We start from the raw sequence: 27,219 nt of genomic DNA on the forward strand, positions 1-27,219 counted from the left end.
TAATTAATTTTCAATAGAAACGGCGAGACATTAATATCAATTATCTCTGTGCGTCTAAACAAATATACCTAGAAATTTTTCCTTTTAAGAAGTTTCCAATGCCCTTTGACGCGTGATTAAATTTAACATAAAAAGCGCCGCCGCCGTATTATTCATATGCGCTGGAGAAATCGTACATATTTATGCTTAGATGTCGCTGCTCAGGTCTGTGAGCACCAGGAGAGGCACCACAAGGTCACCGACAGTCTCCGGCCAACGTTTATCTCGAGCGCTCCGACGGCGCATTGTGAGCATTTATTGCACTGCAACAACAAACACCACATTTCTGGCGGACCGCAAACCGGCGAGTGAGTACAACACAATAATTATTTTAAAACTTTGAGAAGGAAAACCCCGTTGTTGTTTACAATGAAATAATATAAGACAGTTTTTTGTTTTGTTAATGCTTTAATTACTTAAACGTAGACTTTCAACACAAGCTATTCTTATTCTTGAGGCCAAAGAAAGATTTTTCGACAAAATAAAAGCTTAGCAAGAAATTAATTACATTTAAATTAACTATTTTAATTATTTTTAAGTTGCTGACAAGAAAAGTCTTAAAATGGCTTGTAATTATATACATATTTTTTTATTACTTTATCTGTAACTGTAAAATTTACAGAGGAATAAAATGTCTCAAACTCCAGAGGATAGAAGTGCTGCGTTTCACCACGATCCAGACGAAAAACCAGACAATCTCGAGGTTTTGGCTGTGAGAATTACTGCGTTTGGTGGTTTTGATAAAATTAAGGTACTCGGAACATAATTATAAATTTTCAAACGAACTTATAAATTATATAATTCTCACTTGCTAAACATAAAATACTAAAATTTTCATTTTTGAAAGGTCGAGAAAATTGAGCTTCCTTTGGAAATACCGGCAGGGCACGTCGAAGTCAAAGTTCACGCGTGCGGAGTCAACTTCGCCGACCTTTACATGAGACAGGGTTTGATGCGCAACCTGCAACCCCCTTTGACCTTAGGCATGGAGTGTTCGGGTGAGGTGAGCGCCCTCGGTCCGGGCGCGAACACCCTGAAGGTCGGGGACAGGGTCATCTGCTACCAGTTGTCCGGAGGACTTTACCAGGAGTCGGTGTTGGTGCCGCAGGAGGCGTGTTTTCTGCTGCCACCTCAGGTTCCATTTGAAGTCGGAGCTGCCCTTTTTGTCAATTACCTGACGGCGTACTTCAGCGTCCTCGACATTGGAAATCTGCAAGCTGGACAAACTGTTTTGATCCACTCGTGCGCTGGTATATTTTTCATATATTTTTCTTTTGCTAATTTTTATTGGATAAATTTGTGTTTTTTATTTTTATTTTCATTTTCAAGTTTAACTGAATTTTAAATAATAATATTGAAACATTGCAGCGACCTACTGATCATTTAAACCATATAAATGAAGTGAATCAACCAACAATAACATTATTTATATTTTACTAATCCTTAATTATTTAAAATTCTTAAATTTTTATCATTTGACACGGAAAATTAAAAAATAAAACCTAACAATAAATAATAATTATATAAATATAGTTTTAAAAAATAAAATAAAATAAAACACAATATCAATAACTTATTAAATACAGTTTAAAAATGTTAAAATCAAAAATAAAATTATCACAATTGAATTTATTAATATTTTTTTTTCAGGTGGAGTTGGATGGGCAGCTACTCAATTAGCGCACACTGTCCCCGAAGTCAAAGTTTACGGCACCACTTCACGGGAAGAAAAGCACGCGGCCGTCAAAGAAAACGGGGTGAATAAAGTCCTCGACTCGCAGAACTATGAAGAGCAGTTGAAGCAAGTGGAGCCCAAAGGGGTCCATTTGATTGTGGATAGCATCGGAGGAGCAAACTTTCTCAAGTCGCAGCGGCTTCTCAAACCTCTGGGAAGGGCCGTTCTAACAGGTTCATTAAATTAAATCTTACCCTAAGAAATATTTACAAAAACAACAAAAATACTAAAGGTGCGAGCAGTATGTTGAATAACGACCGAAAATTGAGTTTCTGGGACATGCTGTGCGTGTGGTGGCGCACCAAGAGCATCTCTCCGACGGAAATGATCAACGAGAGCAAAGTGGTGGCCGGACTTCACCTGGCGAATTTGCTCAGGGATGATCCTGTCAGGGTTCGACAAGCTCTCCAGACGCTTTTTTCCATGTACGAGCAAAAACTGATCAGCCCCAAAATCGATTCTGTCTGGCCATTTGAAAAGGTTTGATTTAAAAAAAAAATAATAATAATAATTACTGAATTTTGAAAAAAATCTAGGTTGTGGAGGCAAACAAATTGTTGCAGGAGCGGAAAAACATAGGAAAGGTCATCCTCAAACCTTTAATTAAGTAATTATATTATTATCTCAATGTACAGTGAAATAAAATTTTGTTTTAATATTAATTATATTTTGTGGTAATTTTTATTAAAGCGCAGAAGTACAAATTATACAGTTCAGAATTATTAAAAAATGGCATGCATCACACTTTGGTGTACAAAACTGACAGCATATCGAGCAATCTTACACAATAGGTGGTATATAATTAATATTAAATTGATTTTCAATTGACTTTAGAAGTTCACTTTACACAACAAAAGTTTTTTTTTGTAATAGTAGTTCATACTTTGTGCAAATTCCTTTCAATCACAGATTACACAATTAGAGACTTCTCAGAGTTTCAATAATATCTTTATAATGTGTGCTCTAATTTAAAATTGTGGGACTCTAATAATTAAATCAATCGGTCAGTTTTGATTATATAATTTTATATATAAATCGTCATATATATATTTAAATCAATCAAAGAAAGGTAATCAATTCACCACCAGCAAGGCCTTAAAATCTAGAACTTAAATAGAAAAGATTGACTTATCCTACACCAGAGCAGGTTGTCTGGCCGACACTACAAAATGATATTGAACAGGTAATCAGTTGATTTGGTTTGCATTGAGATATATATTGTATTTTTTTATTCAGTTTAATAGAGAGAGAAATATGAGAGTTTCACTCACATCTTGGTGGTACTGGAGGGGGAACGAGGTTCATGTAGCTGGGCATCTTGTCCTGAGGAGCAGACCAGTTCATGTAGTCGGGCGCATTCTCAGAGTCGGCTGTGTGAGGTGTCACAGGCGGTGTGTCTGGATGTCCGGCAGCTGCAAAAGTTATATTATATTATTAAAGAAAATAATTTATTTAAATACTTCCAATTGAGCAAACATTTAAAATAATTAAAATTTAATCTAAAATTTCGGAAAACAAAATATTTTTAATCAATGAATTAACTTACGATTGAGTAGGCACTCAGGTATGATGTAGGCGTTTGGATCCTCTTCTTTGATGGACAAGTTGCAAGGCCGATTGGGCGCTGGTAAGGGCGGAAGCTCCTAGAATTTATAAATTTAAAATATTTAATTTGAAACAGTTTAATTTTCCATTTATTACCTCTAGGTGAATTTTGGCGACTTTCGGCTTGTTCTTCGCCTCCATGACTGGACGAGGTAGCGGAGGAACTGAGTAATTCTGGACAGCGGTGTATTCGTGGTTAAGCGAATCGTCCTCTTCCTCCTCCACAATTTGAGGAGGTTCCTTCAAATTAGTCAAAATGGCCTGAAACAAATCAGTCAGAAATAGAAAATAAAATTTTAAATTAAAAAACGCACTTTTCTGTCCTCGTGGTCTGAATGGGTGCCACTGTCCCCTAGACTAGTGCCACTGCAATTGCTTCCGGTGCTCATTCTTTCTGACGACGAAGAGCCTAAAAGGGGAAATTTACTTGTAAATAATTTAAAATTATCTAAAACTTACTGCAGTTGCTGTTAATACTGAGACTGCTAGTAGGCCTGAAGGGTAAACCGTGCTGAATGTTCGGCTCCAGGGAGGAGTTCAGTCCATGGTTGTTGTTCCTTTCCTGATTTGCTTTGGACACACTTTTTTCTAAAAGAATAATTTTTTTAATTTTAGAATTAAATTATTTTTTCTGGTTTTACCTTTTCCTCGAAAGAAAAACTTCTTTAGTTTGTCAAAAGGGGTTGTTCTTTTCATGTCCTCCTTCATTTTATTTTGGATTCTGTCATAGTCTGCCCGCAGCTGCTTGAAATACTCTTGCTTCTCGATCAGGGACTGCTGAACGTCGTTCCTGTTTTTCCAGCTCTCGACCAACTTTTCCACTTCGGCCAGTGTGTAAACATTGTTCTTGAAATCGTTAAAGATCTCCACTAGCTCGTCGTCAGTTGAAAACGCCAGTTGCTCTCGCGATTTGCTCTGCTTGCTCGCTGAAGCAGCCCCTATTTAAATTAAAATTTAATAATTTAAAAATATTAAAATTAATAATTTTATTTTACCAATACTTTCTTCACTGGTGTGGTGCTTGTTCTTTTCGACGGTGATCGAGTCATCGGAGTGAACAAACGTCTCCTTTCTGCTCAAAGATCTGGGGTGATGATTGGGCGAATGGTTCTCCTTCTTTGAATTTTCTAAAAATATATAAAAAAATTTATATGAATAAATATAATTTTATTTTCCATTCAAGTTCTTACTTTTCAAAGAGTTCATTCGCAGATATTCTAAAGGATGGTCGGCATCCGACGACCCATTCGATGACGTCGAAGCTTTTCTGAATGGTCTGGCCGCAGGCGGCACCTGATAAGTTTCATTGAGTGGCCTAGGCAGGTTGTACGTGTCTTCAACTGTGTCTATAAAAATAAATTCGAGTCAAAATAATTATTCCAAAATATAAATTTTTTTTTTACATTTTCCTTTGTTCTCAGCAGTCATCTTCATGTAGCTGTAGATATTTGTGAACTCGTTCATTTGCTGAAAAGGAAATTAATTTTAAGTGAATATCAAAATTAAAGATCATGAAACTTACTGTATATCCTCTGATGGTGTTTGCCACTTTTGCATGTCCAGCCAGCTCGGCTATTTCTGTGGGTGTTTGGTCGTGGCAGTTCCTCATCTCGCTTGCAACGTCTCCACCTGGGCACTCCATCAGTTGCCAGACTAATTTTTCCAGGCCAAACTTTGCCGCAAAGTGAAGCAGAGTCGGATATTCTTCAGAGCCTTTAAAATTGAAAAAAAAATCGTAAAAAAACAAGAAGGAAATGTTTCAACTTATTTCAGGCAATAGAGTTTTAAAAAGTTTAAAAAAATGTAATATATTGTTTAAAAAAAATTACTCACAAATGACTGATTTCCTTGTGTTGCTGTCTTGTGATTGCAGCAGATTGAAATTAGGAGGAACATTCTTTTGGAATGCGCTGACCATATAGTTGTCCAGCTGATCTCTTTCACCCATTTGCACTCCGAGAGTCTGTGATGAGAATTAAAGAATTATAAAACAAAAAAATAAAAAAAATCTAAAACGTCAAACCTGGCATATGAAGTCAAGAGGGTTGCCTATGTTCCTCAAAAGCTGGTCGAGTTCGCGCATTCGACTTTCGCACTTTATCTGTCGGCATCCCATTGAAACACCGTTTTTCTCCACTTGGACCCCAACTAGCATTGACACCACTAAGCACGACTCTGCAGGAAATTAAAAATAATGAAATTGAAAAAAAAATTGTTGCTTGTTTAAGTGTTGATTTTTTATAAATTGTGGAGATTCAGTAAATGGCAGGCTCTTTTTAATATTGCATAGAATGATGTGTATAATTATCATTCATACCTTAATTAATATAATAATTATGGTCCAATACAATTACTATAACGCAATATAAAATATCAAATCACACGAACAACTTTCAAAGCAAATTAGCAAAATGCAATGTGGAATTGTATTGAAAAAAAAATTTGGACTAAACGTAATATTTATTGTTATAAACAAAAAAAATTTGTTAATAAAGTTCATAGAGAGATTTTAAAAAACCCCATGTAAAAATAAAAACTATAAAATTAGAAGTATTAACATATTTAAAATTAAAATTAGTTTTAGCAAATAATAATGTAATAAAGAAATATTGAAATTAAATGAAAATAAACTATAATTTAAATTTATGCACTATTATTTACCTGGTACTGTAAACATGATGGTGTAAGGGTTCCTCTTTTTGGCGGTCAAAACCTCGACCGTTTCGCCGCACTTGCTGATGGTGATTTTGAGGTTGTCCTCCGGACCGACAGGCTCGTTGAGCATGACGAGAACTTTGTTGTGCGCCTGTTACAAGACAAGTGATGTCAAAACACTCACATATTTACACATGCAAATAGAGTGGAATCAAGCAATGCGTTGATTGCACAATGCGCTCGAACGCGGTCAAGAGTTAAAATTAGTCCTATGGAGGATGATATGCTATTAGCCTACTCACGTTGTTGACTTTCTTGGGCTGGAGGGAAAATGCGGCTTTATTTTGGTTCATGGACTGTTCCTCCTGAGCCACTCGCGTGAGGATCGCCATCGAGTCGTTGAGAAACTCGCTTACAAACGCTGCATCCTTATTTCTGACGGCAACACGTTGCCACTGATTGAAATTTGCTATTGCTGAAAATTTCAGAAATGAATTATTTTATTGAAAAATAATCAGTTTTTAAAATTTCCATTTAAAAAAAATATATTTTCATGAAATTAACTTAAATCATTTTGAACCTAATGAAAAAATTCTTGCAATTAAAAAAAAAATTTAATAATTTATTTATTTAAAAAATGAAAACACACCTGCACGGTGTTGCTCAGTGACTTGTTCCTCCTCGACGCCCAAAAGCATCGCCAGAACCCTGTTGGGGCTGAGCAGTTTGGTCAGGTCCAGGCTGGGTTTCGGATGCTCCATGACTTGTTGCAAAAACATGGGGCACATGATCACCAGCTTCAGTTTGACCTGGACAATGCGTTCCTCGAGAGCAAAAGGAACGGCGCCAACAATGTCGTCCAGACCAACACGCAAAATCCTGCCGAAATTTATTTATTTATTTAAAAAAGGTAATAAAAAAACTGACACTTGGGTGCTAATTAGTGAGTCATAAGTATACAGTTATCACTCTGAAATTGGACAGAGGAATTTTTCAGGATCTGTTTTGACGTCGATGAAATACGACAATGATGGGCTCAGGCGTCGACTATACAAACAAAGCCTCGCGAATTGCACTCTCTGAAAAAGGGCGGTACAGTTATGGTTTTGTACCTGAAGGGTGGCCTGTTTCGCTTTTGGCACATTTGCTCGAAGCATGACGAGAGGTAGTTGGCCCAAAGGTTGGCCACGTGACTTTGCTGGTTTGAGAGGATGAGGATGTCATCCCTGCTGCCGCTGGACCTCATCGGCGGCATTGGCACCAATGCTGAAACACACACAAAATACAATCTGTATAGTAAATTGTAGAAATTAAAAAAATACTTTCTTCAAATTATATTTTGCGTTTTGTGAATTATTTATCTATTATTATCTACGCTTTACTTCTACGTTCCAATTTAAACCTCTAAAAGTATTCTTTTGACTCTCTGTTTGATAATATTTTAAAGTAATTTTGTAAAAGTAATAAATTTATTAATTATTATTACGTTTCAAACTTTTTTTTTAAGCTCCTCTGCTCATAAAATTTAGGCATGTTTGCATTTTTCTTTTCATAAATAATAAGAGAAACTAAGCAACTATTGAATTTAATATTTAAATAAATTTAAATAAAGATATTTAAAATTTAGTTGGACACTCAACATAAGAAATTTTAAATAAAATTTTTTTATAAAAATAAATAGTGCACCCATTTTAACCAAGATAAAAGTTATCATGTCATGATGTGAGAGGAAACTAAACAATTTTGATTGCAAAAGTCACAAAACTATTATCAATCCTACTTGGAACCTATGATTCATTCATAATTACTTGGACCTGTGTGGATAAAAACCAGTGCTATTTAATCAATGAATTTTAACATTATTGAACCTGAATTTGGCACAGTAAATAAAAAGTTTTAAGTCAATTTTATTTGAATTCATTTTTTTAAATATAATTTTTGAAATTTTTTGCCATATCCGTCTTCAAGGATTAAAGTTTTACGACGTTTCCTGTCAAATGTAATGTCTCTATTTCTTTCTGAGTGAGTAAAACCAAAAGTCGTTAATCGGAATCACGCTGCGCCTGCCGACATCTGAAAGCTTTAAAGAAGCGCCGCGCATTTTTTTACTTCCGGGCCATTTCGTTCCGACACAAACGCAAAATCTGTTACATCCGCGAAACCATACGGAGAGGGATGAAAATTTTGTGACTTTAATGAGCGTTGAGAGCTTCCTCGTGTAAAATATAGGGAACGGCGGCGCCGCAGCTCAAATTTCACCACACGCTCGGCATTCCAGGAAAACGGCCGAGCGTGATCTCAGCCAAAATATATATAAAAAACCAAATCTGCTTTGGATTTGAGGCATGATCGCGGCCGTCATCAGCCCTAAATCTCTGCTTATTTTCTCGAAAAATAAAGGAGACTCGGTTCATAAACATGAGCGCGGGCTTTATATATAATATTGTGCACGTGTATATACTACTTTATTCCTAAGGCCAGGGCTTGCATACTAAACACAGAGACAAAATGCGATGTATTCCCTCTGATTTTTCTCTCCGAGCACGTGCCCTGCGATGGCGTCTGCTTTTTTCCAGCGCGGCACTTCCTGCCAGCAGCGCTCCCGAATATTTACAAACACACCGAGACACAGCCCAGGACCAATTAGTCCGAAAAAAGCGGCGACCCGCCTCGCGTTCACCGACTGGCCATTATCGCGCTTTTTGGCCTTCCGATGCGACCATATCCGGCCAAGAGACACCGCCGCCAAAAAAGGCAGCCTCTCTTATGTGTGTGTGTGCGCGAGCCCCACCGTGCATATTTAATTTTCTAATTGCATTCACACCCACGATCAGCCCCTGCGCTTTCCGGAAGGTTCAACGCACCGCTTGCTTATCTCTCGCCTTTTTCGGACCAGCACCGGACATTGTGCGAAAAATAAAAAAAATATCAAAAGTCTTGCGCATCGTCTCGTGAGAATAACGCACGCAATCATTCTAAATCCGACCAGATGTTTAGTCAGCAAACTGTTTCCTCGTTCTCGCGCTTTTTGTTCTGAGTCAGCCCACAAAAGCCGCATTTGATGCAAATTAGAACGTCACAGCCTCAAGGAAAACGGCGCGGCTCAATTTTCACTTTGCAAAACGCTAAGCGCATTTGTGGTTTTGGCTGTCGAGCAATTTTCTTTAAAGACCGCGGGATATTATTAAACGAATTTGTACAGAAATTATGTCACAGAATCAGGTGCGAAAAGTATTCAGGTCGATGAATTCAGATCACATTTACAACACTTTAATTAAAAAAATATTGCTCATTAGATTGAGAAGGTAAAAACTAGCTTCATTTGTTATTTATTTTAATTATTTTAAGGTTGCATTAATTATTTTTTTCTTTAAATTAGAAGGTTAAACCATTAATATTATATTTTAACATTTGATTGTATTAATATCATCAAAATAATTAGTAAAGATTAAAGATTTCTAATTTTGAGAAAATTTTGCTTTGAATTACATAGAGTTAAATTGTTTTAATTTTATAAATTTAAACACAAGATCATGGCTGTGTCCATTATTTATATAAAGTTAAATTTAGTTAAATTATTATTATTTAAATACTTTTTATGAAATTGAACTAAATCTTCTCTTTGAAAAGATTTATATGTTCAATTTTTATCAATGAAATATTTTATATAATTAAAGCTAAGTATTGCAACTTAAGATATTCATTCATTTTTTTTTTTTTAAATATTTGTCATCAAAATTATACCCAAGATTTCTGGCAATCCTAACAACCTACTTAGTAATAAGGACATTTGTGTTCAATAATTTTCTCTTTTATCAAAAGGCTGTTCTGGTTACAAATTTAAAAAATGAATTAAAAACGGTTGAATAATAAAAAATAAACAAATAATTCTCTCACCAAGCTCAAACTTTGAACAATGTAAATAAAAATTATGCAAATTTTTATAAATTATTATTAAATTTATGACACTTTCCTTTCTGAATCATCAAACAGGAAGTTTTATATAAAAACTCGAGAGGAGACTCATTATGATTGAGCGTCCCCACGATAATTAGGTAAGATTTTTACTTTCATGCTGTCTGTCTTCCTGTCGGCTTCCGTGGTCGAAAAACAGACGCGCGTTAATTTCTAGGAGAGGCGTTCAGGTCTGACGGCATAAAACATTATGTCGGTCTGTGAATTAGTGAATGAGCCCTATTTGAACCTCGGCTGAATTTTTTATGGGGTTCAATAAAGGAGCGCTCTCGCCGGAACCTTGACCATGTGCATCAGATATGATAAAGAGAGAGAGAGAGAAGAGCGTCTTTGAAACTTTATCTGTTCGCCGCCACTGGGCCTGCTTCGGGATTCATTCTTTCGCCGCTCCATACGCGACTAGCTTGGAAAGCTAAAAAAAAATCATCAAAGTTGGGGACAATGCCAGGAAAAAATCGGAAACGAGAGGAAAATACTAAATGATTCACAGAAACGCGCGGGTTATTCAATTTATGGCCGAAACCGAAACAAAAGAAAAGAAATCCCGTGAGAAAAATCAGCGTGAATCAAAATGCATCACACAAGAGTGAACATAGACGAAACTATAAACTTTAATCGAACGGTCATGGGAATCAATATAAAAATTGAACTGCGGGGGTCAAATCAATATAATCATTGTCGCCCGATAGAAAAATATACAAATTTTAAGCATATGGGCTTGTGAATAACTGACCTATTTTGAATTTTAATGTCAAAGGGTCGGCGGGGGTCAATTGAGACTGGTGGTCGTTCACTCAGCGTGAGTTAATCAGGAGGAGGAAAAAGCGAATTTGCTGAAAAAGCGTTTCGGCGTCACCGTGTCGAGTCGCGAAAAAAATTCCAACACGCGGCCAAGCAAGCGACCTGCAACGTGAGGCATCTAGCAAATCGCCAACAAGAACAAACAATGGAGTGGCACCGCTGAGTTATTTTTTTTTTATTCACGACAGGCCAAATTGAATGCGAGACCGCGTGTAATGAGAGACATTCCATCGCCGGGCAAGGCGCCGATGCTCGATTAGCATAAAGCGAATTAGCTTTTCTGAGTCATGACGCATTTCAATCAAATGTGGGTGGGTGGAATTGTGTCTCATTGTTTTATGCAGCCTCTTCGCAACACATAAATAATGTTAAAAATTCCAAAAATCCAAAAAATTAAAAAAAAAATCATTCGGAAAGTCAAAAGTTTAGAATTTTAAAGAGTAGTTTAAGAACAGAATTTTTAATTATTGTTGATTATTGATTATTTGTTTTGATTGTTACACCAAAATTAAATTGTGAAATAATTGTTGTGAGAGAAATTTCAATTTTTTTGTACAAAGAGATTTCGCTAAAACTTCGGAGATAAAAAAATACCCCATTCTGTAGAAAGCCTCAATCAAATTATTATTTTTTTCTTCTAAAAATCAAAAAATTTTAACCTAATCATTTAAATAGTCATAAATACAAACTTAATTGGTTAATAAATAAAAATTGATTTATTTGAGCATATAATTATATTTCTATATAAAAGTGTAGAAAGTTTTTAAACAAAATTTAAATTTATTCTGAATCAAGCAAAAATTAGATCATAAAAAATGTCTACACTGTGGCAGAATCTAATCAACTGCAATATATTCCGTCTCATCAAATTATCTAACCTTGCTGGCCATTTTTCACCGTATAAATATTTGCAAACAGCAAAACATGAAATAATATTATCAAAAATAATTAAAAATTGCGAGTTCTTAAGATTATTTAAGAATTCAAAGGTAATCTAATTTTTAAGTGAAATGCAAACCTCAAAACTCGGCACAAATTACAGCATCAGACGTCAACACTGTCCTGCAAAATCTAATCAACTACACACAATTCCGTCAGTTTGAAGTATCGAATATGAGATTTGCTCGTCCAATTCACTATTAATTATCTTATCTGCTGGTGCGCAAAAGTAATTAAAAATCTGGCCGCGCCAAGTGTGTCCAAAGGTCCAAAAAAAAAATTTGCTCACCTAAGCTGGTAGCCGAACGACCGAGAGGCAGAACTTTACTGCGAGAGCGCCAGTTGCGTGTTCACTTGTGGTGCTCGGAGCCGCCGACTGCCAACGAGCTTCCGAGTCTTTCTTTCTCTGACCGACCGCGGCCCTCTCGCGACTGCGGCCGTGTCTGCTGCGGATCGGATGTGATGCTTATTGACGATTCAAAATTCAATGTCCGACTCGGGCGTGTTTTTGCAAGCCCAAAACGTGCACCGCCATTTAATTAAATTCGGAATGGGCTGCTGCATCTGCTGCGACGGTGTTAATTTATATTCAAATAATAAATACAAAGAAATCATTCACCTCACTCGTCAATGACTTTTGATTTTTTGTTTTGCTTGCATTAAAGGGATAAAATGAAATTTGCAAACATATCTTATGATTTGGATGTAAATATATGAAAGAAGTTCCAAATTAAAAATAAAAAAAGAAAAAAAAACAAGAAGACAAGTTAACTTGTTTGAAAATATTGCACTTGTAGAAAAATATTTAATTAGAAAAAAAATAAAACATTGAATGCTGGATAGTAGAATAGCTATGTAAATTATTGCATTTTTATTTAGGATAATAAATAATGTATAATAATTAAACGCTTAACTCATGCTACACCAACGCACATATCTTTTTCAAAAATATAGTTGAAAATATTGAATTTTGATTTTATTTATTTACTTATTGATAAAAAAAAATACCAAACATTTATTTTTAACTTAATAATCTTACATTACACGTAAATAGTTAACAAATTAAAATAATCAATAAAAAATAAAATATTAAATAAAATATTTTTAAAAGCAACAGTTACTGATTGTAAATAAAATGCTTAATTATGGTATATATTAACACTTTTTAATTTTTTTGTTTTGTTATAAATTTATAAACTATAAACTAAAACTAAAAAAAAATTGTAATAGGTTAATAGCAATTTTCAGCTTAAATAAATTTTTTTTCCACATTTGAGATGCTTCTTGATTAACTTCCATAACTTTTTGAAGATGTGATATAATATTCTGTATCAATGGAAAAAAAATTAACGCTTTGCACAAAAATCTCACGAATTAATTTATTTCCCATAACTGTATTTTTTTTTTATAAATTAATTTTAAATCTTTAGGAGAAAGTGATGAAGTGGCCGCACATTATTAAAAAAAAGCTGAAAACATGATCATCGTCGTTAAAAAACCGGTAGCATTTATAAAATTGCTAAAAGGTGACTGTCATGATTTATCAAAATCACCGTGTTAACAAGCGCTTGTCTAGTCTATCTATTAGAAATTTCTAGACGACCTTCACCAGGTCCATCATCTGGTCGCGTGTTTAATAAAAAATGAGCTATTAACGCTGTGAGATAAATTTCGGAAATGGAAAGTGCTCCGTCGAATATGTCATCCTCTTTCACTTTCGGCTTTATTATAATTCGCGCGTGAAATAATCGCCATCGCATTATAAACATTTTTGAGAGAAAAATAAGTGGTCAGGCCGGTTCGTACATCGGAAGAAGTCGTTTTTTAGAAATTGTGTCTAGATCAGTTTAATGAAGCAGAAAGGCCGTTCAAGAGGGTCCCGCGACATCCGATTTCCCTTTCAAAAGATTTCTAGAGTGAGCATAAAAAAAAAACTGAACAACGAGCAGCAGCGCCCGGAGCAAAACACATGCGAGGAGGAGTAACAAGAGAAAACGATCTCTCTCTTTTGAATACATAATAATTTTGAACTCGTAATCAGAAGCTTTATTATTTCACACAACTTTTACTGCTTATGGTGACTTATTTGTTTATGATCGAACCTGGATATTTTGATGTAAATTGCTAAATTTGTGAACAAAACAATAGGCGGGTAAAATTCACATGATCATAAAATACTCTTAAAAATTGTCAATTTTGAGAAAATACGTTTTTTAAATCTTGCTCTTATAAATTGCAGAAATATCACAAATAAAACCATTCTGAAAATCACTAACCAAGCTAATTGCACAAGTTCTTCATTTTACACACAAAATATAAAAACATATAATATTTATTTTATAAAAAAAAAACACCATTTATAAAAAAATGCGCAATATTGTGATCTTGACCGTTGACTTGCGCAAAATTGATTTACGGAAAATTCTTTCGAGAAAACCTCAAAATTCCCTCTATAGAAGCTACAATTTGCAATCTTGAAATTTAAAAAAAAGCCTCATTTTGGTCAGAGGAGATTAAAAAAAAAATGGGTCCCGGATAATATTTTGAACAAATTCAAATTTAAGCCAATTCGCAGTCAATCATTCATCAAAGTTAATCAATTAACATACAATATTTTAATGTTGGCAGAGGGGAAATTCACGATTTTTTTAATATTCTGCTTAATATTTAACTATTTGAGTACTTCGCATTCAAGTAGTTTTTGTAATTGAGTAGCCAAAGAATCTTTTTTTATTACTCATAGGGTCTGATACAAGATTAGAAGCTGTGGGGATCGTGATTTGATTGGATGGAAGCCAATTATTTGATTTAGGCTGGAGGGATATAATAAATGAAGGCGACGGTAATTGACGATTAAATTTGTACCAAATTGCATAACAATTTTCAGAACTAACAATGCAGTGTCCTCGTTTTAAATCATTAGTAATATTTGGTCCAGATCTTTTTTTTAAATTATGCTTTTAACGCTCTCGTATAATAAATCAATTTTTGGGCAACTTGTGGTTTTGCTCTCCAGTGGCAAGAAAAACAATATTAGTTTTCGGAATGGAAGGATGTGTGTGCGTGTGAAACCTCTCGAGATTGACGAGCCACAGATTACATGTTCCATTTAACTTGAAAACATCTCGCGCGCCGCCGTCGGTTCATTAGGACGCTTTGTGCGTGGCTCCCCTTTGAAGCCTGGCTGGCTTTTTGTGGACGCGCATCTCACAATCGCCGTCGCCGCTGCATCAGGTATTTCGGGAGGGCGAAACGGAAGTTGTTATTCTTCATTGTCACCGCTGTTTGTTTTCCATTCATCCAGATAAATGACTTTTCGAAGAAACTATATTTTTTATCAAACGTAGAAAGGAAACGTACGAAACCTTCAATCATCTTTTTTTTCTCTATTTTGAACAAATTTAAGCTCAGGCCTTTCATGAAAGTTACTAGCAGTAAATTTTTTTTAAATATTAAAAGATTACTTTAAAAAAGGCAAATATGCATAAAAAAATTGAATGTTTGCTTGGTTTTAATTCAACTTTAAAAGAACAAACAAAAATGTAAAACCATTAACAAATAACAATGATAAATATATAGGGCTCTGATAAAAAAAAGTACAAAAGTAAGAAACATAAATTCTTTTGCAACATTCATTATAAGTTTTAATGCTTATAATCTCTTAAATCACTAATTTTTAGACATGATTTTTTTATATCGTAAAAAAATTTGTTTAAACAAATAAATATTTTAATTGTGGATTTATAGCTATACAAATTTAATATTTTTTTTCTGCTTGTTTATTTATAGTTTTAATCAAAACTGTTTATTACCATCCTAAATAATTATAAATTAACCTGTTTTTTATAATCATTAGTTAAATTGTTGGCAGTATTTTATCGAATGCGAGGTTAGGTGTCCGAGCTAAAGAGATCATTGGATATTGATAAATTGTAAATGGAAAAGAACATTAAACAATATTTAGGCATTCAAATGCCTTAGTGCCGGTTAATATAAAAAGCTACTAGGATTTTTAAATTTCTATGACAATTTTATATTATTTTAAATCACATAAGGTTCAAATCAAATGTTATATAAATAGACATGATATTCAAGAAATTATTTGAAAACGCCCAAATTGAAAATGCCAATCGAAATTAAATCGTTAAAAATGTTTACAAAAACACCTTAATAACGTTCTGGTTCTGACACGCACATAATCTAAAAATCCACTCCCATTTAACATTTGAGAAAAAAAAATATTGTATGGTATAAACAAAACACAAAGGCATCACCACTATTGCAAAGATTTTGTTATAACTTCCAAGATAATAAATACCTCATTCCCCCAAGTGAAGTCGACTTGAGTTGACTTAACAAATAAAATATGGACATTTTAAAAATTCATTCTTTAATTTCTGTAGCTCGAATTTGGGAGTGAGAAAATTATTTTGCTGTCTGCACTCTACTTATTTTAGAGTTAACCAGCAGCCAGGCCGCGTCATAAAGTGGGGGAAAAAATTAAAACCAAACAAATTCCGTCAACGCCACGCACAGTTATTATTCTTGATTATACGGCGGGTGTGTCTGAAAATAACCCCGAGTGATCCTTCTCTCACCCCTGTGGAGATGAAGCGGCCAAAGTAAATATAATGCTAACTGCTGCTGCACGCAGGCATTCAAAACATCAATACCTATTTGCTTTTACGAGAGCGAAGATTTTTCCAGTGACATGAGGCGCGCACGTGGGCACGGTGGGCGTCCATTGTGCAGGCCGCAAGAATGCCATCGTGTGCCCAAGAAGAAGAAGAAGATGAAGTGCAGCACGCTATGGTGCACAGCACATGTGAGGTGGGCCAAGTTGGCCTGGCCGGATGCCAGCTGTGCAGCTTTTCAGAATGGCCGGATTCATTCAGAGATGAAGACGCGCCCTATCTATCTGGCAGGGGCATCTGCTCCTCTCTCAAATCCAGCAGCACTTCATAATTATACACTCGTGGTCCAGACTTTCCTGCTCTTTTTATTATTAAACCTGCGCGTCTGGCGTTCAACTTGAATATATAATAACATTCCTTCCCGTTTTGTTTGCACAGCCCATTTTGTTTGGGCGTTTTTGCGCGAAACACACGCGTGCCGTTTTTGTTTGCATGTGTGTGTGGCGAGAGAAAGGGTTGTTAAATTACAATATGGCAATGCGCGAGAAAAAACCGCCGTGGCGTGTGCGAGTTTAAGAGCTAATAAATCTCGCCTTGTTTATAATGAGAACGGTGATAAATCTTAATCAGATTCATTTTAAATTTTAATTAATTTGTCTCATCAGTCCAAGGGATTTTTACCAAGAAAACGTTTTCCAAAGCTCTGCTATTATAATTTTATTTTGGAAAACACGTTTTGGTGAATTATAATTTATTATTTATTAACTTGAGTTGGTCAAATTTTTGAGCGACAACTTATAAAAAAAATAAAATAAAAAAATTATGTTGATTTAAAATAATCTATAGTTCGTGAGAGCAATCTGATGAAAATGGAAATTATAATTACAAAAATTATAGTTGATTGTAAATATAACATTATATTTTTTATTTTTAAATAATGAGACTTTTTAATAGCATTAGTTTTAAATCAAGTCTCGGGGTAGAAAGTGTAGCAGCTATCATGAGTTTTGAGTTGGGCCGCGACAGAAGCTTCCGTTCTGTGTATTTTCGGCTTTGAAACATTTCATTCTCAAATTGGACGTTTCCTACCATTTCCTTTCAGTGATTGACAACGGGATGCGCTGCACGCTTTTTAAGAGTTTGACAGTCGATTTTTCACGAGTTTTTCTTCCCTTTAGGCGCCACGGATCCGTTGCTTGTTCGCTAATGAAGACTTAAGTGGCGAACATCGATTGGGGTGATAAATAACAGGGTTCTTTTAATTGGTGTTTGTTTTTCAGACGATTATTTTTAACTTGCTAAGGAAAAATTTAAAATCTCCTCCTGTTAGTTTTTCACTTCTTTTGCATTTTCAATCATAATTAATTTTCAAAAGGTCTTTGATGCTAATATAAACCATGTAAAGTGCTATGAACCTGAAATTTGTGAATGTATTTTGCAATTTATGTCAATCATATATCGATGTTGTAAATGAGTTGGCCAAATTTAAATAACAGCGTAAAATTTGTTTACTATGATATGATATTTTTCTAATAAAAAAATGTTGAAATTTGAAATATAATTGCAATAATAATAATAATAAAAAACTAAATATTTAATAATTAGGTTTGAAAATAAAATATTTTTTAAAATTAATTTAAAGTAGGTAACTTAAACTTAAATTAAAACATTAACTTTTATTAATGAAACCCTGTACATCTTAATTCCATTTGTTCCAATAATTATTTTATGCTAAAACTGTGATCCACATTATTTTAAAGCTTATTTACATTATCAAAGCAAAATTACTGGGTGCTTTCAAAAAAAAAAAATACTCTCACTTCAAAACGGGAAAAGTTATTTAAAATTTTAATCGGCTCTTCAAACTTATAATCAAATAATGTTTAATTTTATCATTTTACAACTGTTCTTTTCCGTTTTTAATGAAATTATGTAATTATTTTCATTATTATTCAAATCAGGAACCTATAGATTTTCATGTAAATTTGAATCAAAGCTATTTTCCATCCTGTACCAAAAGTGGTAAAAATTTATTAAGGTTGCAAAAAAGCGTTTTTAGCCTATTCCTCTAACATATTTAAAACATTTCATTTGCAACCCGGCCATTTCATATAATTATTATATGATACTCTAATTGTAAGGAAGAAAAAGTCGCACTATATTCCGAATGCATTAAATTAAATTTCGACCGTCCTACTTCAAAAACATTTATTCAATGGACCTTTTTTCCTCCCTTTCACTTCTATACACTTTCAATAAACTTCAGTGCAATTAAAAATGTTTATATGGAAGTGAATGGGATAAAAAAGTACACATTTGTTATTCAACTACACAATCATTAAGAGGAGTGGCGGCAGCTGCGAGTGAAAGATCTGACACCGAAGATGACTTTTTGCTCTTTGCCTATCTCTTTCCGCCGAAAAATTAGTTTCCTGTTTTAAACGGTCCGAAAATAATATCATTCATTAGCCGACGAGAGTTGGCCCACCTTCAAGAAGTGGAATGCTAAAGCGTTTCCAATTGAAAGAGACCAAAATTTGGCATCGACCCAGCGGGAAAAAATGACACTACAAAGAGAGAACGTGCAATATTACGTGGGGCGGCTTCTTCTTTGTGTGGATGCGGTTTCTATAATAATTACGGATGGACGAAAATTAATTTTAACTATTTTTTGGTAGGGAGATATCAGGAGATATGATGTCACTTCAAAAAGCATGAAATATATGACTATTTAGAGTTATTTGATGTAACAATTTGTCTAGAAAAAAAGACTAATTATTTCAAATTAATAACAAATTAGTTTCTTTCATTATTCAAAAATTCATAATGCAAATCAGAAGAAAAAGTGCTTGAAAGAAGATACAGTTTATTGTTTTATTTTTCATGGAGCTTAATTATTGTCCAAAATATTTTTTTATCGTGGATTGAATTTAAATTCGGCTTTTCCTCGATGGGTTTTTGTGAGTTTTTATTGTTTAAGAAAAACAATATCCTGCTCTACATGTTTCGGCTGCGGGCTGCAGCCATAATTCATGAGCTGTGAAAAACATTTTGACAAAAATTAGTACAAAATTAAATATTTTTCAAAAATTATTTTTCTTTCAAATTGACAATACATGTAGAGCAGGATATTGTTTTTCTTAAACAATAAAAACTCACAAAAACCCATCGAGGAAAAGCCGAATTTAAATTCAATCCACCATGAATCAACCCTCGATCGTGAACTTCTACTACAATATTTTTTTGTCATCAATTATTTCAAAAGTTCCTGGTCAACAAAATAGTAGCACTCCCAATGATTTTATTTCATATGTGATTAATAATTTCCAAATCGTAGCTTGAAAGAGGTATTCAAACAGCGTTTCTGTTTTTAATGTAATTAAAAATAAAAAAATGAATACCTGAATAACATGGAAAAGTTACTATTTATTTTTTTTTTTGTGGGAAATACATATTTTTTTTTTTTTATGAATTTGAAAGAAAATAAATCAAATGAAAAAAAGATGAAATTTTCTCTTTGAAGAAATCAGGCTTTATAAGAATCTCATCCGCCCTGAAGCTATTTGCGCTGGAGTAGCCGCGGCCAAATATTTGACCTGTACAGGCGACGGGGCATGGGTCAACCCTTTCCTCCGTTGCGAACCTCTCTCTGCCCGGTTGAGCCGCGACTGACGTCACGTGCATCCATCTCATCGTCATGGCAACTCTGCTGCTCTTGGCTTTAATAAATTCGCATATGTACGCGCGCGACACAGAGAGAGAGAGAGAGACACGCAAATATTGTGCCCTTGCAAGTGCTCATTCCGACTCTCTTTTCTCGGGGTGAGTGCCTGGCTTGTTTTGATGTCGCGCCGCGAATAAATGTGTTATCTCACGACACACACACTGATGCGTATCCTTTACATCTCGGCGACAAAACGAATTTGCGCCGTCGGAGTGCTTTCTTTGGATCCAGTTTCAGTTGAAATTCCGACAGGCAGCCTAACAAGTGCTCTTCCTCTCTCTCGGCAACTTAATTTCCAAAAAACAGCACCGGATCAGCGGAAGCTTCGGATTGATGCTCTCGTGGAATTCTCCTGCCTGCTGGCACTCGGCCGACTTTGCAAAATTAGCTCTGATGGCTTTGGCGAATTGAAAAGCTTTTCATCAGCCCCCGAGTGCACCGCTTTTTTCTCCGAAATTTGCAAATTCAATTAGGCGCAGATGAAAGAGAGATCGCTGTGTGTGGGACGCTTTGCGAAATTGGCTGGCAGAAACTTCCAGTTTAAATTAAATTACGCAAATTCAATAAACTTGACGGGTTTTTTTCAACATAGACACCAAAATGGGTGATTTTTAGTAAATTAAAATAAGAAATAACATTCTTGAGAGCTCTTTAAGAACAAGCTAATTTTAATTAGCAAGTACAAAATTCCAGTGGAAAAATTTGAATTTTTATCGAAAAATCAAAATATTTGTAGTTTATTTTTCTTCATTGTTAGCGTTTGATTTCTATCTATCGTTGCATTGATTTTTAGATTTAGCTTGATTGGGCATTACATTCAAAAAGAAATTAAATTTTCTTATCTCTTTTATGATAATTTAATAATTATTTTTATTTTGAAAATTTGTTATACTTCCCAGCACAGAGTTTACAAACTTTTAATACACAGAGCCACTCCAGAAATGTCTCGATCTGAATTAAATAATAAAAAAAATCCTGGTGGATTGAATTTAAATTCGGCTTTTCCTCGATGGGTTTTTGTGAGTTTTTATTGTTTAAGAAAAACAATATCCTGCTCTACATGTTTCGGCTGCGGGCTGCAGCCATAATTCATGAGCTTTCTCGGCGGTGGTCGAGAGAAGACTCACAAAAACCCATCGAGGAAAAGCCGAATTTAAATTCAATCCACCATGAATCAACCCTCGATCGTGAACTTCTACTACAAAAAAAAAAAAAATCCTCCTAATTTTTATTAAAATAACAATTAATTTAATATTTTTCGATATAACAAACTATTTTCATATTATAAAGAGGTTAAAATTTCATTTTATAGGAAATCTTGTAAAAAAAAGTGAAGCCTGCTCTATTTTTTATGACATTTTTTCATGTTCAATGAAAAATAGAGCTTGCAATGGAAACAGTTGGCCGACCACATTATTTACGGACTCAGGAAGCGACGCTTCGCATCAAAATAAACATTTTAGGGAGGGACATTTTTTACAAATCTCTACACGGTCCGTTATTCATTTCACTTTCTCCTGCCGCTTTTAAAGAAAACAAAATTAACCCAAAAAATATGAAAATTCCCCCAGAACATTTTTTGTACGCGCGCATCTCTCTAATTTTATCGCCCAACCAGAGATTTTTCCTCCAACTATAAATATAAAGAAAACGCTCAACTCTTTGAATCAAAGCTACAAATTAGAACGGCTCATTTTTCTCAAGTCGAGCGCAAAAAAGTCGGGATAAGTCACAAAAAAGTGAGAGACCGAAAATAAAAATACGAGCCGACGACACAAACACGGCTTTGAATGAGCCAAGCTCTATCTCTAGCGGCGATGATTTTTTAAGTGGCGCGAAAAAGGGGTTGGCCCTGTTTTCTAGGGGTGGTCGGGGAGGCAGGAAACGGCGCGTCTTTTCCCCATATAGCCGCACATCCGGGGGTCATCCACACTTTGTTTGCTGGCGTTGAATTATTTATGATTGGGTCTCGGCTCGAGCGGCATTAACTATTAAAATAATGACGATAAATATACCAATAACGCATGTGGGCGTCTCGAGAGATTGCGTCTGTGCCACTGGAAACTTTATGGATCTCCTTGTGGAGCAGGCGACGGAGTGCGCGGGGCCGTCGTCAGGGACCGTGAAAATTAATCAAGCGCTAGTAATTGAAGGCAAAGTGCCGGCTTGGCAAATGAAGCAAAATCGCTTTTTGTCTATTGGCTCGTGCATAATTTCTCTGGGGCGGATATTATGTTTTTAATTGGAATTCCGACCATGAGCACCGACAACGACGAAAGCATTCAAATGTATTCAAGAATATTTACTTTTAAAGATTTATATGAGAACTTTGTTGTAGCTGAACAGAAAGACGCAGATGAGAGTATCTATTTATTCTGTTACAAATGGTAGCTATCATAGAAATTATCAATTTAATTTTTTTTAAATGTTTTTGAATTCATTATTCTTGAACAAGACTTACAATTGGACTCAACTTATGTATTTTATAATAATATTAATTATCTAAGCGTGAGGGTAAGTTGTAGTATTAATTTTAATAAAATTTTTTAATTTAAAAATAATATGCAACGGAAATTGCAAGGAAATTGAATATTTGAAACAAAATTATCTGAATATCATATATTTTACTAGAAATTTAAAAATTCTTAGATAATGAAATAATTATAATAATATGTAAAAATATTTAAATAAAAAGTTTAGTAATATTGAATTATTAAAACTATTACTTAAAATTTAAAATTTACATTATTTAAAATTAGTAATTAGTAATGTCTAACATGCGTTTGCCCTTAAATAAATTATCTCGTTATTTTGTTTACAGTTGTTCTGTTATTCAGGCGGGAAAATTTTGACAGAACAGAATGTTTCAGAAACTCGATTAAATCAGAATTAACATTAAACTACATGAAATAATTATGTCAAATTTGCCCAAAATAAAGCAAAGAAATTACTGAAAGAAGAGAAAAATCAACAGTTTATTTTGTATATATTACTTTTTGTACTTTTATTAAATTGTGTTAAGCTTTTTATAAATTCCACCCCCCCCCCCCCCCCATTCTAAATCCTTTTAAATTACTAAACTCTTAAGTAAAAATGCAGTTCTTTATCCTTTTGTAATATTTGTCTAAAAAATAAAATTAATGAAAATAATTTTGCTCATCAACTCAAGTTTGTTTTTTTGCTATAACAAATTTAGGAAATATAGTGATTCCATTTGGGAAGTTTTTCCTAATACTTGGATTTTATTATTTGCAGATGGTATTTCACTGAGTGCCAATCGTCATGAACTTTCATGTATTATTTTAAAGAAAAAGTGTAGCAAAATATTCCATTTTTTTTTTAAAAGTTTAACGTATTTTATAGAAAGAAACAACAATAAAACGAATTGTCCTACCTTTGATCCTGATTTTCTTGCCCTCGGCCGGCTGCTGATGAACTTCAGCCTCGATCGTCGCCCTGCGAAAGCCCTTCAAGGTGCCTGTGGGTCCCTGAACGGAGGCGAGCAATTCCGACTCCCTGAAGGCGCCGCTGATGGAATGCCTTCGGTTGCCGACGCACAACTCGGCGCCCGGCTGGTCGATTCTGCTGCTGGTCGGGGGCACCTTGTAGTGCGACTCTTTGTACTCGTCCAGGGGGATGCTGAAGGTGGTGAGGGGTGAGTGGCCGCAGCGGTAGGGCAGAGGGTTGGACGAGCTGCTGAGACTCCGCAACATGAGAGAGGGTCTGCGGCAATGGGTCGCCTCCAGCATCGCCGGCAGACACACCAGACTCGAAGAGGGGACGTTTGTGTAGGCCATCGCTAGGTTTTGCTACCAGACACGCATACTAATCCCTCCACGCTTCCTAAGGGACACGAAAAAATAACGCATTTTTATTTTGAACAAACTGCATGAATAATTAATTTCAATTTGATATGAAACGACTTGATAGATTATTATTATTTTCAATTTCATTTGTCGTCTGGGCCGAAATCATTAGTAAGCTAGACAAGCGATGGTTTGTTTTATAAATAAATAAATCAAATTCGATTATTATTTCGAGATATGAAATACATATATTTGTTAGGGGGATTTGAGAATAGGGAAGGGCTTATGTTTGGAGTTTGGACCGCCAAGAACGCGTCTCTTGAATACTAAATAATTGTAATACTATTGAATTTTTAGAATGAAAAAAAATTACATTATAGCGATACTAATATAAACTCATTTATTTTAATTAATAATATTATGTTTTAATTTGTAACAATGATAGATTATTTCCAAAATAATCCAATTGGATTATCACAAGAGTAAGATAATAATTTATTAATTTTGTGGAGAAATAAACTTAAATAATAATTTCAAGGAGTTGGGATAGAGAGACTGATAATATGATCATGTTGAATTTAAGTTAAGGATTTAAAATTTTCAATTTATGAATTAAGGCAGCGAATTATCAACAGGGAATATATTTATTAATATTCCTTAATTATAGAGTTTGAGCAAAGAGCAAATATTTATAATATTTATGAAACAACATGCTTATTTTAATTTAATATAATAAATAATTATTTACAAAGCTTGCTTACAAAAATAAAAAAGCAAAAATTTTTATTGTTTTTTTTTTAAAAATATAATATTAAAACGTATAAAATAGAAAGTAAAAAAGTAAATATAATTTGATGATTTTATAATATATAATAATTATAAATATTAATAACATGTACTAACTTTATCCTATTAAATTTTGTATGATCAAATTTTCTTTAAGATGTCATTTTGAAACAAAACAGGACTCATCAAAGATTTTCAAGTTTTTATTCCAGTTTTGGATCAAAATGAATTTTGGATGATATCGAAATTTAAATATAAGATAAAAAAAAATATTTGTGTTACCAAGTCTATTAATTGGCGATTGCTTGCATAGGAAAGAACCGGAGCAAGAGATTGAATTTTTTATAATTTCCATGACAGTTACACACGTACAATGAATAGCCTTAATTGAGGAGCTCCAAGTTTTATATAAAGTTGTTACATTCTGCTGAGAGTATAAAAAATTCTGGTGGCAGAGAATTTATTATTAAATTGAAACTCTTCAGCAATAAAAAAACTGATTATTTTTAATTTGCAATCATTGTTGTTTTTCATTTAAAAAAATTGATCTTTGACCTAAATTTCCACGAATTTCCCTGCACGAGACGTGTGATTGACGATAATTACTCTGCGCAAATGTACGGAGCGCAACATATTGTTTATACAAAACTCGGTACATAAACTCGCGGCCTAATCCCAGAGCTTCCTGTCACAATTTGACAGGAGCGCTCGAAACCACAAACAAACCCCCTACGGAACCAACTCGCACGTCCGCCGCCGCAGCAAAACCAACTAACACATGCATAAAACGTACAAACACTCACCGGCGCAAATTTCTCGTGCGCGTAATTGCAATAAAAGTCAAATTGAATATTCCGATCAGGCGAATCAAACAACGAAGAAGATCGACGGACCGGCAGAGATGCTCACTTCCTGCGTCGCTCCTGGCCGATGCTAATCTTGGACTAAAGCCGCGAGAGTAAACTACGAGTACTACTAGAGAGAGAAGAGCGAGAGGCGGGCGAGGAGCAGAGCCGGGTGCTCCCCACATGTGCATGGCACTTGTGAGAGCTTCCTTTTCTCCCTACCCGTTTTTTCCAGCATACATTGTCACTCGATCCAGAGCTCTTCCTTTTCATTCACAACACGCGGGCACATGCCAACCGGCATTTCCATAGAAAAATAATAAAGGAAGAGAAAAAAAACACCCCTAAGAAAACCAGGGTCGACCAACAATCGCGTTTTGTTCCCTTCGCAGTTGGACGCAAATGGCCCAATTTGTACACTCTTGATGGAGTCCCCGGCTTTTCCAGGACTCAATATATATTTCATTCTTTCAAATCCGTCACGCCGATTTTTACGACGACGTTTATATGAACCTATTACCAAGAAAATACTCTCCAAAAAGAAATGTTTTGTGAAGAAAAATAAGGCTCCTTAATATAGTAAATTTAGTTGGGCATGAGTGATTTTGATTTATTATTATTTCATTTAAATTTACAAATTGTAGGCATGAAAGTTTTTACTCATTTCGGGCAAAATTTTATGAAAGTGGTACAGATGAGCGGTGTTTTAAAGCCGATTTTGGAAAAATAATGAAATCAAGAAATTTGTTTGTCCTGCATGAATAAAATTATAGAATGACTTAAAACTTTTAAATAAAATCAACACCAAAAGATAAACAAGGTGAAATAGAACAAATGAAACAAAAAGAATATTTGCCTATGATTAATTTAATTTGTTTGCTTAATCGATTTTCTTGATAAACTAATATTTTGATGAACCAATTTAAAAACGGAAAATTATGAATAAAAAATCTTCGGGGGAAAGGCAAGAAAATATTACATTTTAATTCAATTCGTTTGTTCTCTTGCCAACAGGTCAAAGGTTCACACGAAAGTCAGCTCTATAGTAAAAAATTAACTCAATAAGCTTAATTTGAAAGCATGTAAATCGACCATTGGATTTTTTGGATTTATCTTGGTTTGTCAAATTAATCTGTCGAAATTGAGAATAATATTTTAATTTTTGACGTTAAGTTTTAAGTGAAACCTTATAAACTATAAATAGTTTAACATTTATTTAAATTAAAATTTGTGCTTTTCCTTAAAAAAAAACTCAATTCCGTGAATTCAAAATTGAATAATACAAATTTAGAAAGTAACATGTTTTAAATTTACAACAAAAGTAAGTGTTTTTCATCACATTTTTTTGCAGCTAGTTTTCGTCTCGTTAATATAAAGCACAAGTCAGCATCCTTAACTTCTTTTATTACATAGAGAGGGAATCTGAGATAATCTCCTTTTCCTTTTAAACTTTGTGGCAGTCTCGGGATTTTCCCTTGATCTGTCAGCGGAGTGTCAAGTAGGCAGAAATTTATGAGCTCCCTCGCGGTTTACCATTTCAAACTGTGGCAAACAGAAAAACAGAGACGCAGAAAAAGCAGGAAATTATTATTATGTATGTTTCCCGAGAGACAAAGATGCACTTTCAGAGCAAATCGTTTGGCAGTTCGAACTTTGTTTACATGCGACATGGTGA

The 27,219-nt window shown here is 34.4% G+C and overlaps 2 protein-coding genes across 4 annotated transcripts; one reads left to right on the forward strand and one right to left on the reverse strand.

The window, feature by feature from the left end:
• The first annotated feature begins 196 nt into the window (after positions 1-196).
• On the forward strand, positions 197-2,439 carry LOC132193698 (synaptic vesicle membrane protein VAT-1 homolog). The gene is made up of 6 exons (XM_059614529.1): positions 197-347; positions 662-790; positions 887-1,289; positions 1,690-1,947; positions 2,007-2,254; positions 2,311-2,439. Exons 2-6 carry the CDS (start codon positions 671-673, stop codon positions 2,383-2,385), a joined length of 1,104 nt encoding a protein of 367 aa, XP_059470512.1. The 5' UTR covers positions 197-347; positions 662-670; the 3' UTR covers positions 2,386-2,439.
• Positions 2,438-25,644, reverse strand: LOC132193696 (phosphoinositide 3-kinase adapter protein 1). Of its 3 annotated transcripts, XM_059614525.1 has the most exons (19): positions 25,503-25,644; positions 23,502-23,950; positions 7,147-7,300; positions 6,684-6,913; positions 6,337-6,509; positions 6,041-6,185; positions 5,403-5,554; positions 5,213-5,342; positions 4,902-5,092; positions 4,783-4,846; positions 4,570-4,725; positions 4,375-4,506; positions 4,021-4,317; positions 3,839-3,967; positions 3,694-3,788; positions 3,476-3,640; positions 3,321-3,417; positions 3,046-3,186; positions 2,438-2,936 (listed from the first exon to the last, which is right to left on the reverse strand). In XM_059614525.1, exons 2-19 carry the CDS (start codon positions 23,902-23,904, stop codon positions 2,908-2,910), a joined length of 2,883 nt encoding a protein of 960 aa, XP_059470508.1. In that variant the 5' UTR covers positions 23,905-23,950; positions 25,503-25,644; the 3' UTR covers positions 2,438-2,907. The 3 variants fall into 3 exon arrangements, with proteins under 3 accessions (XP_059470508.1, XP_059470509.1, XP_059470510.1); XM_059614526.1 differs by lacking the exons at positions 23,502-23,950; positions 25,503-25,644 and adding an exon at positions 12,039-12,195; XM_059614527.1 differs by lacking the exons at positions 23,502-23,950; positions 25,503-25,644 and adding an exon at positions 11,829-11,973.
• Between the last annotated feature and the right edge of the window lie 1,575 nt (positions 25,645-27,219).

Source organism: Neocloeon triangulifer, unplaced genomic scaffold (assembly GCF_031216515.1).
Source record: "Neocloeon triangulifer isolate White Clay Creek 2 clone unplaced genomic scaffold, ASM3121651v1 ptg000004l, whole genome shotgun sequence".
NCBI lineage: Eukaryota > Metazoa > Arthropoda > Insecta > Ephemeroptera > Baetidae > Neocloeon > Neocloeon triangulifer.